This window comes from Antechinus flavipes, chromosome 2, assembly GCF_016432865.1.
Source record: "Antechinus flavipes isolate AdamAnt ecotype Samford, QLD, Australia chromosome 2, AdamAnt_v2, whole genome shotgun sequence".
NCBI lineage: Eukaryota > Metazoa > Chordata > Mammalia > Dasyuromorphia > Dasyuridae > Antechinus > Antechinus flavipes.
The window spans coordinates 20,264,605-20,279,574 of NC_067399.1; the positions used below are offsets into that span (position 1 = coordinate 20,264,605).

The 14,970-nt window shown below is 50.1% G+C and overlaps 1 protein-coding gene across 1 annotated transcript; it reads right to left on the bottom strand.

Moving 5' to 3' along the window:
* Positions 1-1,889: 1,889 nt before the first annotated feature.
* Positions 1,890-13,451, bottom strand: LOC127547362 (C-type lectin domain family 4 member F-like). The gene is given in 7 exon segments (XM_051974244.1): positions 1,890-2,340; positions 2,984-3,102; positions 4,324-4,475; positions 4,728-4,926; positions 4,929-5,905; positions 7,701-7,796; positions 13,295-13,451. Coding segments are annotated over 7 exon segments (1,791 nt in total). The 5' UTR covers positions 13,389-13,451; the 3' UTR covers positions 1,890-2,186.
* Between the last annotated feature and the right edge of the window lie 1,519 nt (positions 13,452-14,970).

A 14,970-nucleotide genomic window follows, 5' to 3' on the forward strand; every position in this document is an offset into this window, starting at 1 on the left:
ACACAATTCAGACCATTTCTCTGATTTCAAGGGAAGCCTGGAGCGGGGAAGGGAAGCCATCAGTCTGTCTGGGGGCCTCACTCTGGACAAACCTCCTGCCTTTTAGGCAGCATCCATCTGGGAAGTGGCCCGGTCACCAGATGCCAATCTTGGCAAGTTTCCAAAGCTTGGGCTACCTCTATCAGAAGTTACCTGAGGTCTTTGTCAGGTCCGCTCATCAGGTTAGGTAGAGATGTCATCAAAATGGCCCCAGAGACCCCTGACGTTCCCTCTTTGTAAAGAGCCACACGGGAAGAACTTGCCAGCAGTGAGAGGCATCCCGGAGTCAGACGAGTTACTTTGGGAAGGAATGGGCTCTCCTCCAGAGAGGATGATGCTTGGATCTTTATAACCAGTGCCTTTTTACCTTTCTATACTTACACTTCATTCTTCTCCACACATTTATGATCCCGCTGCATTGGATTCCTTGTGAGCTCTATCCCACTCTGTACCTCGTGCTGGCTATTTAGTCCACAGCCGGCTAGGATTTATTATGTTCCAAACCCAAAGAAAGGCAAAAACTACCCTCCGCGAACTCACACACTAATAGGGGAGACAGTACACGGACAACACGGCACGAACAAAAGCCACATGAGCATATTGACCTACACGTATAATACACTTGCTGCATTCAGGTGCGCACACACCCACTTGTGCTCGGGTGAAACTGGAGGCGATCTCCAGTGAAGGCAGTAATAGTGAGGGGAGCACTTCTTGCAAAGCTTGCATTCGGGCTGAGATTTAGCCGAGATGGGGAGGGAGAGCGTTGTAGACCTGGGGGACCGCTGGGGAACTGCTCAGGGCAGGGATGGAGTGTCTCATGGGAAGCTCACAAGAAGACCAGTGTCTCTGTCACCAAGTAGTCAGTGGACTGATGTGTTAGGAGGAAAGGGCCAAGCTGTGAAAGGTCTTAAAAGCCAAAGAGAGAGTTTTATGTTGGATCCCGGAGATCCTGGAGTTGATTCGGCTTTAGGAAGGTCACCTTGGTGGCTGAGGGTGGATGCCCTGGAGCAGGGGGAGGCTTAGGGCTTTCATGATCATCATACCTTATGGTATGGAGGTGAAAGTGATGAGGATGCTCCCTAGCCTGGGTGACCTCAACAGTAAGAAGGAAGTTAGGAGGAGGGCGTGTTTTAGGACTAATTTTGGACAAATTGGGTTTAAGCTCTCTGCGGGACATCCAGCTTCATGTCCTGATCCAGCCGTTGGAGAAGTGAAATGGGAGCTCAGCAGAGAGAGTAGGACTGGTTAAATCTGCATAAAGGTGACCCCTAAATACGTGGGAGGTAATGAGGTCACCAAGTAAAATTGCACAGAAGGGGAAAAGAAGAGGGACCGGGGCCTTGGGGACTCCCATGATTGGTGGACATGAGCTGGGTGAAGATCCAGCAAAGAAGCCTGAGGAGAGTTGGGACAGGGAAGGGGCAGGAGAGAGTATGGAGGAGAAGAGAGGGATTGATTGTCTCTTTCTGCTTGTATGGGCATTCCTAGTAGCTGACACAGTGCCTGCTTATGGCAAGTGCTTAATAAATCTAGCTGACTTGGTTAAGAGCATGGTGTTAGGGAACATTAGGGTGGAGGTGGATTTTGGAAATTATTCAGTCCAACCCTTTCATTCGATGATTTGTTGCAGGTCGCTGAGCTCCTAAGTAACTAAGCTCTAATGAGGGTCAGGTCTTCCGGCGACAAGTCCAGGACTCTCTCCAACACGTAAGTGGAGAATGGATCCTAGTGTCTCATTAACTTGGGGGTCTTAGTTCCCATGCTGGACAGTCAGTCAGCAGACAAGTCACGCAGAGCTAAGAACAGACCCAGGAGGGAGTTTCAAAAGATGCGTAAAAAGCCAAGACTTGAGAAAGGGAAAGAGCTTTATGAGGTTTGAATCTGTGTGACTATAAATGGGGAGGGTTTGATTTAATCTGAGATCATGGACAAGAGTTGGAGAGAAGTCAAGCCTCACTCCCTCATTTTACAGGAGGAGAAACTGAGGCACAGAAAAGTGAAATGTGTCAAACAGGATTGTAGCCAATGTCTGAGGCAAGATTCAAATTCAGATCCTAATGACTCCAGGGTCAACATCCCTAGAATTTAGATGGCTCTTAGGTTTTTAAGAAGAAGTCAAAACTCTTGATTCCTCCTCTGTTCCTCTAGTGGGGCAAGAGATTTGGTAGGTTCTTCTTGCAGATCCAGGGGAAGGGTTTTTCACATATTATGTCATTCCACTTCTCCGTGGAGTGGACACAGTCTTCTTGTACCCCATTACCATAGTTCCAGTTGTCTGGTTGATTCTTGTTCCAAAACCTGAAAAGACGAAGTAGAAGAATTAGGGTTACTTGTAACTGAATTGAAAGTGCTTCGTTTGCCCCCTCCTCCCCCATTCTCTCCTCTTCCCCTCTCTCTTCTCCCATCCTTCTTGCCCTCCCCTCCCCTTCCTTCCCTTCCTTCTTCTCCTCTCCTATCACCTTAAATTCAGCTTCCAGGGACCAGTTGGGCTTTAGGGAGCCATGTCCTTAAAGAAGGGCTTAAATGTGGGCCTGACCACAAGGATCAGGGAGCAGGCCCCGAGCCTGGAAGATTAAGGGTGGGGCTCTCCTGGTGACCCCCATCACATACAGGCCATCACTCCTCCCTCTCCTCTTATTTTATGGATGAACAAGCACATTCAGAGACATAAACTGATGCGTTGAGAGTCACGACCCTGGAACAACTTGGCCCCAGATATCCTGAGTCCCTGCCCAGAACATATTGTCCCGCAGGGTCTCTGGGAAGGTCAGATGCTCAGATGGAGTCAGACCAAGCAGGAAGGTTCCAAGATTTCCCCAGAAAATAAATTTTGCCCTAAGCGCCTTCCCTGTTCGGAGATAACATGTCATGGATTCCCCCTCGTGCTTTATCTGGCCTTGATCTGCCTGGAACAAGCATACGGCGCTCTCTGTGCGCTCACCTTTTGCTCTTGACGCTGTTAAAAGGAGTCCCATCCACCCAGCGCCAGTTGCCTTCAGTCCCTTTGTCTGTCAGGCCTATCCAGTGATAAACTCCATTCGTTGCCTTTCCCAGAAACGCCTAGGGAGAGGAATTCAGGTTTAGGGCTGGAACAGCTGACCCCCACCTGACACGACTATTCACTATTTACTTTGAATACACAGCCACCCACCCACAGATAATCTTTCTACATATTGATTCCCCCCCCCCCCTAAAACATAAAATCCACCTCAATTCTAATGCTCTATAACATCATGCTCTTAACTAGATTTGTTAATTAATTTATTAATTATATAAAAATTTTATTTATAAAAAACAAATTTGTCTTCAGTATATAATGTGATCTCTAGGACTTAACAAATGTTTGTTGCAGGAATAAAATATATTTATGCATATGTGTGTGTGTAGATGTATGTGTGTGGAGGAGGTGGGAGGGAAGGTTTGAATCTATGAAACTATAAATGTGTGTGTGTGAGTGTGTGTGTAAGTGAGTGTGAGTGAGTGTGAGTGTGTGTGAATGTGTATGAGTGTGTGTGTCTGTGTGAGTGTGAGTGTGAGAGTGTGTGAATGTGTATGAGTGTGTGTGTCTGTGTGAGTGTGAGTGTGAGAGTGTGTGAATGTGTATGAGTGTGTGTGTCTGTGTGAGTGTGAGTGTGAGAGTGTGTGAATGTGTATGAGTGTGTCTGTGTGAGTGTGAGTGTGAGAGTGTGTGAATGTGTATGAGTGTGTGTGTGTGTGTGTCTGTGTGAGTGTGAGTGTGAGAGTGTGTGAATGTGTATGAGTGTGTGTGTCTGTGTGAGTGTGAGTGAGTGTGAATGTGTGAGTGTGAGTGTGAATGTGTGGGAGTGTGTCTGTGTGTGTGAGTGTGAGTGAGTGCATGAGAGTCTGTGTGTGTGTGAGTGTGTGACTGTGTGTGTGTGAGATTTCCCACTCCCTGACCCTCACACTTGAGGGAACACTGCCTGGGATGTCCCTTTGTGATGCCCCAGACCTCAGGGATGGAGGACCCGCTCCCTTTTACTGGCTGGACTCTTAGCTCCTGCTCTCAGTCTGGCCCGAGCCAGAGCCCAGAGCCCCCTCTTTAAAGAGTCCGGCCTTTTCCCTTTCAGGGAGGCCTGACCCCTCTTGGAGGGCCTGGCAGTCCCAGTGCCGCTGGCCTTGTCTCCCTCCTGTCCCCTCAGTGCTAAGACTCCTCCAGGACTCGGAACGTCAGAGCCGGAAGGGCCCCAGGGGAGCCGGGGAGTGGCCGGCGGGCTCCCTCACACTTGGGCCTGGAAGCGGGGACCCTCTGGGGGCACAGACCTGCTCTTCTTCGGAGGTCACCGAGGCCAGGTGGGAGTCTTGGGCCACGCAGAACTCCTCGGCTTCGCTCCAGGTCTTTCTGGCGCTTGAGAAGTAATAGGCTTTCCCCTGGTGGAAGCGCCAGCCTTGGATGACGAGCTGCAGAAGGCTGGCTACATAAAACAGGCGGGAAGAGAGCAGGCGGCTGAGGGTGAGCGCCCTGCGGCTTCCTGGGTCCTGCCTCCTCCGGCAGCTTCAGCATCTGGTCCTCTCCATCCTTGTCAGCCCGAGGAAAGCCCCACCCCCCTCCCGTGGGTGAGGGTGGCAAGGGCTCGGGAGGCAAAGGAGGCGTCTGGAGACCCCTCCCCTCTCCTCCCCCTGACTGCTCTGAGCCCCTCTGGGCCCCGTGCGCCCCCGTTCCCCACCTTGCACCGCTTGCTGCTGCCGGGTCACCGCCTCCAGCTGGCTCTTTAACTTCTGGATTTCCGCGTCCGGAGCCGGGAGAGCGGCCAGCCTCTCCCTCAACGTCCGTATCTCCCCCCTGGCCCCGTCCAGGCCAGTCCTCAGCGCCGGGATCTGGCTCACCGTCCCTAAGGCCGCCTTCAGGCCCTGGATCTCGCGCGCGCGGCCCGGGCCAGCCCTTCGGCCAACGTCCGGGCCTGGGAGGCCGCGGCGCTGCTCTCCTTCAGGCCCTCCTTCAGCGTCTGCAGCTCGGCCTCGGCCCTGGCCAGCTGACTCTTCAGCAGCCGGACCTCGGCCCCCACGGCGCGGGCAGAGCCCAGCTCGCCTTGGAGCATCTGGATCTGAGCGCTGTTGTTCCGCAGGCCCCCGGCGGCCGCCTCCGCTTGGCGGGCGGCCCCTCCCAGCCCCGCTTTGAGCAGCGCGAGCTCTGCCTCGGTCTTTTCCAGCTGCCCGCTCAGCCCCCGGACCTCGGCCCTGGTGCTCTCCAAGCTGCTCCCCAGCAGCCGGGCCCGGGCCTGCAGAGCCGCAGCCTCCGGCAAAGCTTTTTTCAGGGTTTGCAGCTCGGCGTCGGTCCTCTGCAGCCGGCCCTGGAGCCCTTGGACCTGGGAGCCCAGGGTGCCGTTGCCCCCCACGTTAGCCGCCAGCCTCTGGATGTCGGCGTCGGCGAGTTCCAGGCGCCTCTGGAGCTCCCGGGCCAGGGAGTGGAGAGCGCTGGCGTTGCGCAGCTCTCCCTGGAGCGCCTTTATCTCTCCGCCGGCCTGGTCCAGGTCCCGCCTCAGCGCCCCGGCCTGCGCCGCTAAGGAATCCACGCTCTGCAGGCTCCCTTTCATGGCCTGGATCTCGGCGCTGGCGTTTCCCAGGCGGCCGCCCAGCCTCCGGGCCTGGGACTCCAAGGAGCTCAGCTTCGCCAGCTCTTCTCTGAGCGTCTGGATCTGGGCGCTGGCGCGGTCCCCGGCCAGCCGGGCCTGCGCGCGGGCCTCCCTCAGGCCCTCCTTCAGCAGCCGGATCTCAGCACTGGCGTTGCCCGGACCGCCTCCGGCGCCCGGGGAACCCGAGGCGTTCTCCAGGTAGTTTGTCAGCATCTGGGGTTCGGAATTCTGGGCGCTGATATTCTTAGAACCGGGCTTGACTATTTGGACATCTGGAGAGGGCAAGATTACAACATTAGTGCCCTCTCTCCCTCCTTCCTTTTCTTCCTCTTTCTCTCTCTGTCTCTGTCTCTGTCTCTCTGTGTGTCTCTCTGTCTCTCTGTCTCTATCTTTCTGTCTCAGTCTTTTTCTGTCTCTGTCGCTCTCTGTCTCTGTTTCTCTGTCTCTGTCTCTCTCTGTCTCCACCTCTGTCTTTCTGTTTTGCTCTGTCTCCCTCACAGTCTCTGTCTCTGGCTGTTCTTCTCTGTCTCTATCTTTTTCTGTCTCTCATTGTCTTTCTGTGTCTCTCTCTGTCTTGCTGTCTCACTGTCTCTCCCTGTCTCTGTCCATCTCTGTCTCCTTCTGTCTCTCTCTGTCTCTGTTTCCCTGTCTCTGTCTCTCTCTGTTTCTGTCCATCTCTCTCTGTCTCTCTTTTGTCCGATGCGCTTGGTTCTGGCTACAGAGACACCGCTGCCACCTGGTGGCAGTACACACAACTTCAGGATGACACAAGTTGGAATCGGCTTCCCAGAGCCTAAGGCCCCATGGGTACAGAGTAGGTGCCCGGGCTGAGTGGGTGAATCCCCCTCGGGTCAGGTCCAGCCTCTGTTGTCTGCTCACCGCTTGGCCTCCCCCCAGGTCATCCAGCTGACGTCATGCTCACGCCCCCTCCTCTTTCCTCTCCCCCCCCCCCCCCCCACACACACTCTGCTAGTGAGGAAAGGAAGTGTTTCCCTTGGTCCTTTGCCTGGTCCCTTCCAGCTCTGGTGTTAGGGTCAGGGTCAATAATGATGAAGGCAGAAGCTGGGCCGGATGGTCTTGGGAGGCTCACAGGGTCACAGACAGGGGGCTGGAAGAGATCTTAGAAGCCTCTGAATCCAACCTCCCCATTTTACAGGAGACGAAACTGAGGCACAGAGGCGCAGCGAATGCCAAGGGAATGGAGGGACCAACCGTTGAAGGCCATAACTGCCTCCTTTCTCCCCTCAGTGATGCAGCCATTCATCTCATTCAGAGCGGGGCTCCTTAAACGTTCCCCACCCATCGCCCCTTTTTGCCTGAGAGAGGCCTTTTTAGCGCCTCTGGGCTTAGGGACGTATGAAACAGGTGCACAAACCAAGCATTTACTGGTAACAAGTCACAACTTTACGGCCCCCTTTTAGCATTTGGGGTGTGATTCAGGGCATGGCCGTTGCTATGGGTCCCCTATGACCTGGGACTCTTCAAGGACTACTCTCGCTGAAAATCTGAAACACCGTTTTTTTCAATCATCATTCTGCCGGTTCTAAGAGTTGTAGGCAGGGGGCAGCAGCTGTTCCAGCCCTGGCAAGGATTGGAGAGAGGAATGAGACAGAGAGATGTCTTCCAAAAAAGGGGCTGATGTTTCCATCGCGCTTCTCATATATTGTTTCATCTGAGCTTCACAACAGTTCTGTGAAATGGGTATAATTATGATCTCCGCTTCCCATACAAAGCAGCTGAGGCACAGAAAAGCTGGAGCCTTGATGAGGACCATTTGTGGGGGCACGGTTTGAAATGAGCCGTTTTAGACTCTGTGTTTACCTAGAGCCACTAATGCAAATATTGAGCCCGGGCCCTCCAGGTCTCAGGGGAAATGGGAAACGTACTTGTGGTACCTTTGGGGGGGCACAGACCCTTCAGAGCCGGCTCGTGGCCCAGGGCGAGAGCTGCGGCGGAAGGTTCTCCCAGGCTGGACAAGACCCCCCTCGGGAAGAAGGTGGGAGGTTTACAGGACAGAGGGAAAGGGAGGGTGGGCAGGGCCCAAGGCCGAAGCTCCGAGACACTCACACACCACAGCAGCCACCAGAGCCAGGATCAGACAGATGAACATCACTGAGACGACCTTTAGTGTCCTGAGCGCTGAGGGCTCCTTGGAGAGCAGACCTGGGGAAAGAGAGCGCGTGGTCTCAGAAAAGCCTCAGGAAGCCCTCACTTTCCCCCGATGCAGGATGGAGATGAGAGCATCCCTACTCACTTCTCCACTGGGGGGAGCAAATCACTCTTTGAAAAATAATCCTGGACTTGGACACTTCCGGTAGCTCTGGAAGGAGACACTGCAGGTCGTCACTGATTTTATACATGAAGGAACTGAGACTCGGAGTCTCAGTGGATAATTTGTCCGGTCCCACAGCAAGTTTGTGTTGGAGGCAGAAAGTGAATGGAGGTGTCTTTGGCTCCCTGGCTAATGCATTAGTTACTGTGCCGTACTGCTTCTCACTTATACAATCAAGAAAAACCATCTTATTGGTTCCAACAGAGCTGGAAAGGTCAATCAACATTTATTGAGCACCTACTGTATGCCTGAAAATGTGTTAAATACTGGGATTATAAAAGAAGATAAAACCGGTTCTTGTTTCTCAAGGAACCAGAGGATTTTGTATTTGGCTCTGGAGATGAGAGGGAGCCCCCTGGATTTGTGGAGTAGGGGGTGATACGGCTGGACCTGAGCTTTAGGAAAATACATTAGTAGGGGCAGTAAGTGGGGCAGTGGATAGAGCACAAGCCCTGAAGTCAGGAGGACCTGTGTTCAAATCTGACCCCAGACACAACACTTCCTGGCTGTGTCACAAGTCACTGAACCCCAACTGCCTCAGCAAAAACAAACAAACAAACAAAGAAAATACATTAGCAGTTGAGAGGCAGCCATTACTATTGAAGTAATCCAGACATGAGGTGATGAAGGTCTACCCTGGGGTGGGGACAGTGTCCCAGGAGAGAAGGAAGTGTATCTGAGAGCTGCTGCAAGGGCAGAGTCAACAAGATCTGCAAATGGGGAAGCAGAGAGTAGGAGATAGATATTATCTCCATTTTACCCCTGAGGAACCCAGGGAGGAGCTTCTGAGAGCATCTAGATTGTAAGCCCAGAACTGGGAAGTGGCAACGCCCTTGACAATAATGGGGGAGTCTGGGAGGAAGGATAATGATTCGCTTTTGGTGATGTCTACAGCAGCCAGAGCTGTGGGACTGGAGATCAGAAGCGGATCGGAGAACCTTCAGCATAAGGATGCGCATAGAATCCACGGGAGCTGCTGAGGTGACTGAGTGGGTAGCAATGAGGGGGAAGAGAACGCCCCGGAACAGAATCCTGCGGGACGCTCTTGTTTACTGACATGAACTGGGTGAAAACCCAGCCAAGGAGCCGGAGAAGGAGTGGGCAGGTAGGGAGGAGGAGAACCAGGAGAGAGGACTTTCAGATACCCCGAAGAGCAAATATTTTGGGTGAGGGCAAGATTAAGAGTGTGACAATAATAACAATTATTATTGTCATTTAAATATCCCTTTAAGGTTTGTAAAAACACTTTACGTGATATTTCATCTTATTTTGTTCTCATAAAAACTCTGGGAAACAGGTGCTGCTGTTTCCCCCGTTTTGCACTTGAGAGAGTTGAGTGATCCAGGACCACACAGCTGCCTGTGGCTACATTTGCCCTTAGGCCTTCTTGAATCCAAGCCTTTACAGGGTTCCTCAAACTACGACCCACCCAGATGCGGCAGCTGAGGACGATTATCCCCCTCCCCCAGGGCTAGGAAGTTTCTTTATTTAAAGGCCCACAAAACAAAGTTTTTGTTTTTACTATAGTCTGGCCCTCCAACAGTCTGAGGGACAGTGAACTAGCCCCCTATTTAAAAAGTTTGAGGACCCCTGCCTACAGTCTACATGCTGGGCTGTCCAGCTGCCCCTGACCTTCTCTGGAAATAGCTGAGGTGTAGGGTAAGGGGCTAGACCATGGGAAATGAGTGAACTGGGGAATGGGGAGATGAGGGGGTTTGAGGGAATATCATTATGAACTTCATGAACTTCAATAGGAACATAATGCCTCTTTATTTTCATGAAACCCGAACTCAATTTTAGCATTTCTTTCAATTATGAATGTAGAAAAAAAAGCCTGCCTCTGAGGAGTTCATAGGCTTTATCCACTTGCCAAAGGGGTATCTGACACAAAGTAAGCTGAGAGCCCCTGATTTAGAGCCTTCGTTTTACAGAAAAGGAAACTGAGGTTCAAGAGGAAGGGACTCGTCCACATACAGGTAGTAGGAGAGACAAAGCTGAGATCTGAATCCAAGTCCTTTGACTTAACATTGAAATCATCGCTTTTTCTACTTTGGAACATCCTGACCTGGTGAAGGGGGGCCCACATCTGGAAGAGTTTGCCTTGAAGGAGGAAGGAGGAAAGGTCTTTGGCAGGCAGCCCAGGAGTAAAGAAGCAGAGGCCGGGTGGGGAGAAGAGAAGGAAGAGAAGGCAAAGCTGCAGAGAGTCCCCACCTCCCACCCCCGTTGTGCTTGAGAGCAGAGGAGGATGGGAAAGAAGGTGGGATGGAGGGACACTGGGAGCCCAAAAGAGGAAGAGGCTTTCTCCGAGGTCAGTAACCTTACAGAAAGTCAGCCAGTGAACGAGCAAATATGAAGTGCCAATCAATCGGTAAGCATTCATTCAGCTTTTCCTCTGCCCTGGGCACTGGGTGAAGCCGTGGGAGTACAAAAAAGGCAAAAACAATTCCTGACTTTGGGGAGGTCACAGAAAAATAGGACAAGGGAGGGAAAGTGGGGGAAAGGATTGGGGAGGAATGTGTGAATTAGTGTGTGTGTGAGAGAGAGTGAGTGTGTATGAGAGTGAGTGTGTATGTGAGTGTGTGGTGAGTGAATGTGTATGTGACTGTGAGTGTGTGTGTGAGTGTGTGTGAGTGAGTGTGTGTGTGTGTGTGTGTGTGTGTGAGAGTGTGAGTGAGTGTGTATGTGATTGTGTGTGAGAGTGTGTGTGAGTGTGTGTGTGTGAGTGTGTGTGAGTGTGTGTGTGAGAGTGTGAGTGAGTGTGTATGTGACTGTGTGTGAGAGTGTGTGTGAGTGTGTTTGTGTGTGTGTGTGAGAGAGTGTGTATGAGAGTGAGTGTGTATGTGAGTGTGTGTGAGTGAATGTGTATGTGACTGTGTGTGAGAGTGTGAGTGAGTGTGTGTGTGAGTGTGTGTGTGTGTGTGTGTGTGTGAGAGTGTGAGTGAGTGTGTATGTGATTGTGTGTGAGAGTGTGTGTGAGTGTGTGTGTGAGTGTGTGTGTGTGTGTGTGAGAGTGTGAGTGAGTGTGTATGTGATTGTGTGTGAGAGTGTGTGTGAGTGTGTTTGTGTGTGTGTGTGAGAGAGTGTGTATGAGAGTGAGTGTGTATGTGAGTGTGTGGTGAGTGAATGTGTATGTGACTGTGAGTGTGTGTGTGAGTGTGTGTGTGAGTGAGTGTGTGTTCTCCTGAACACACATTTGGAGGCGGCTCACTCTGTGTAAAGAGCCTTGTCCCTGGAGCAAGGGACTTAAGCACCAGCACCTCCCTTTAGGGGAGACTCAACAAATTGCTTCACTTCTGTCTCTCTCTTCCTTACTGGATTTGGACTAAATTGGGTCCTTAATCTCTGTGTATGTCTTGGACCCCTTTGGCAGGAGTCTGGTGAACCCCTGGATGGTCCCCTTATCAGAAGAATGTTTGTAAATGCAGAAAATAAAAATATTCCAGTTAGCTTTTCCTTATCTCCACTTTCCCATCACAGTTTCAAGATAAATAGATCTATCAATCTATCAGTATATCCATCCTTCTTTCTTTCTATCGATCTATCTATGTATCTATCAGTATATCCATCCTTCTTTCTATCAATCATTTATCTATCTATCTATCTATCAATCTATCAGTATATCTATCCTTCTTTCTTTCTATCGATCTATCAGTATATCCATCCTTCTTTCTTTCTATCGATCTATCAATCTATCAGTATATCCATCCTTCTTTCTTTCTATCTATCTATGTATCTATCAGTATATCCATCCTTCTTTCTATCAATCATTTATCTATCTATCTATCTATCTATCTATGTATCTATCAGTATATCCATCCTTCTTTCTTTCTATCGATCTATCAGTATATCCATCCTTCTTTCTTTCTATCGATCTATCAGTATATCCATCCTTCTTTCTTTCTATCTATCTATGTATCTATCAGTATATCCATCCTAGAAATTAAATGGGAATCTTTGGGGAGTTTTGCAGAACTTGCAGATGTCACACAAAATCTAGCAGACAACACAGAAAGAGTTTAGAGACTTAATATACATACATATATCTATAGTATTGTATAATATCAACATATTTTACCTTTTAGTTCCATATAATTCAGACTTTTTCTATGATACAAAAATTTGACGTGGATTTTCCAGAGTGTGGGGGTGCTGCACCCCAACCCCTGGGATGTGGAAGGAATAACCGTATATTGGAATATAGTTATTTAAGGAGTAGAAAACCAGTTCTCAGACCACTGGTCACTCCATGGATCTCAACGTCCTTTTGTTTCCTAAATGTCCGATCCCACAAAACAGACTCCCCGGCAATGCAAAATGCACGGGCAGGAAAGAGGGAAGAGTTTTCTGAAGGCCTGAGTGTGGATCGTGTGTGATGCTACTGACACCTGACTTAGATCAAGAAGGGAAATGAGGCTGGGGGTGTATTTAGGAGAGGGGCTGTAAAAAAGCACCAGGGCCAATATCCAAAAAAAGGACCAGAGACCTTGAGAAATCACTGGGTCCAGCCCCTTATCCTCAGGAGGATTTTTCTCTGAACCATGAGTTTTTTATAGCCTGGATCTATCCATTTGTTTGTTTCTTGAGAGAGGCAGGTAAGTGGTCCAGTGGAAGCAAGAAGACCCGAGTTCAAATCTGTTCAAGGACACTTACAAACTGTGTGTGGGTGAGTCACTTAATCTCTTCCTGCCTCAGTTTCCCCAGTTCTAAAATGGGGATAATGAGTGCTAGATTTGTCCTCCTGTACTTCCCAGGGCTGTTGTGAAAAGCAAATGAGACAGTATTTATAAAGCATTTAACATGGGGGTAGGCACATAGTAGGTCCTTAATAAATGCTTTTCCCCTCCCCTTTATAATATCACATATTTTATTTTATGAGTTAATTTTTTTCTGAAAAAAGGTTCCTTAGACTTCTGAAAAGGGGTCACACCAGACTGTCCACAAGATCCAGGACCCAAAAAAAGGCTAAGAACCCTTGTTCTAAACTCTCTGGGAGAATTGTTCTTTAAGATGTTGTATAAAATATGTTCTATACCGTAATATAAAAAGTCAGGGCTGGGTTTGCCATTGCTGGGCTCGGTAATAATTTAGAGGAGCGTAGAGTTAGAGCTGAAAGAGACATTGGGAGCCGATGTTCTCTTTTTACACCCAAGGGAATTGAGTCTCAAAGAAATAAAAGACTTGCTGGGTGCTAACAAGTCTGGCACCCTAGGTACTAGAAACCTCTGGGTACAAAAACAAATTAAAAATCCATCCTCCAGACTCTTGCTTCCGTATCCCAGCTACCTTCTCTTGGTGAGATGGGAGGGGACGGGGGTCCACAGTGGCTCACCTGGAGGCGTCAGCTTGACGTGCTGGTGAGCTGCATTGAAGTGAGCCCCTGAGCTGGTGAGCTCGCTCTCCTCCTTCACGGGCTGATCCCCCATGTCCGGCCTATCATCCAAGTGCAATCCTTCGAGAGATTTTTGTCCAGAGAGAACAAGGGGAAATAAAACTAGTGTAATTCTGGGGCCTTTATAGGTGGATGACCTGGCTCTGTCCCAATTTACCCCTAAGCCCTCAGTTCTTTTGACTCAGCAGAACTGGTCAGCAGCCATTGGATTAGGTTGACGTTCTAACTTGGGGGCTCTCAGTTCTTCACCAGCCCCTGTACCCGAGAGGAACCCTGTTCTCTGCCTCAGAACTCTGCTTAAGCTCCGTCCAGATGTCCATCGTTAATCCTGGCCAGAGACTGACAGCCCCAGTAGAGCTTCTCTCTGACCCTGACCTCAGTCCCCCTTGGGCAAGTGCCCTGAGAGCCTGAAGCTGAGGCAGAGAAACCTGAAGGGCTTGGGAGGGACCTGAACAAGAACCCCTGCACTTGTAGCTTTTGCTTGAGGACTGCCAGTGAGCGAGGAGCCCATCGGGGTGACAAGGGTGAAGCATTTTGTGGTAGTGGGAAAGTGCCAGACTCCCAACCTCATTGTCATCCTGGACTCCTCATTCCCATCCACTCCATCTTTCCATGTTATTGTCAAGTCCTCATTGGGTGACATGGTGGGGTTGGGGCAGGGCCAAGGACCGGAGAGTCTGAATTTGGATTCTGCCTTGGCTGACTTAATATAGTGACCGTCATTTGTCTCTGCTTGAGCTTCCTCTTGCAGTAAAAGGGGTCAGAGCAAACCTGAAGGGCCTGGAGTTTTAGGGTCCCTCCAGCTCTTCAGCCTCCATGAAAGAGGGCAATTGGACGAGCTGGCCCTCTGAGAAGCTCTGAAAGTGGGACGGGGGAAGGAAAGGGGGAAAGGGAAGCTCCTCAAGGAGGATCTGGATGGAAGGGACGCTTCCACATGGGCGCCGGGCGTCTGCAGGAGAGTCAGTGAAAGGGGGGAAATGCTGACCTTAACTTTCCGTTTCTCATACCCCTTCCACCCCCCCTCCTTCTTATTCCTGGAGGGGAAATTCTGAGGCAGGACCTCAGGGAGTATTCCATTTAAAATGGAACACAGTATTACTGCACTTCTGTGGTACTTTCCTGTTCTACAGAAGAAATGAGATCAGGCAGGAAGGAGCCTCCAGAAGGGAGAGGATGGTAAAATTTAGCACAGGAAGAATGGGGGAGACCACCTAGTATAATCATAGTTCCCTGTCCTCCTCTCAGGCTTTTTTTTTGGCTGGATCACCGTCTATGTTTTGTCCTTTTATGTGTATCTGCCTTGGAATTCTATCCTGGATTCTTTCTTCCCCTCCCCTTCTCTCCTCCTCTCCTCTCTTCTCCTCTCCTTTCCTCTCCTCTCCTCTTCTCTTTCCTTCTCTTCCCCTCTCTTGCCTTCTCTTCTCCCTGTCTTTCTTCTTGTTTCTTCTCTTCCTTCTCTTTTCTTTTTTCTCATTTCTTCTATTCATTCTCTTCTCTTTCCTCTTTTCCTTATTTTTCTTTTTTTTCTATTTTTCTCCTTCTTTTCTCTTTTCTTCTCTACTCTTTTTCTTGTTTCTTTTCTTCTCTTCCTTCTTTTTTCTCTTTTCTCATTTCTT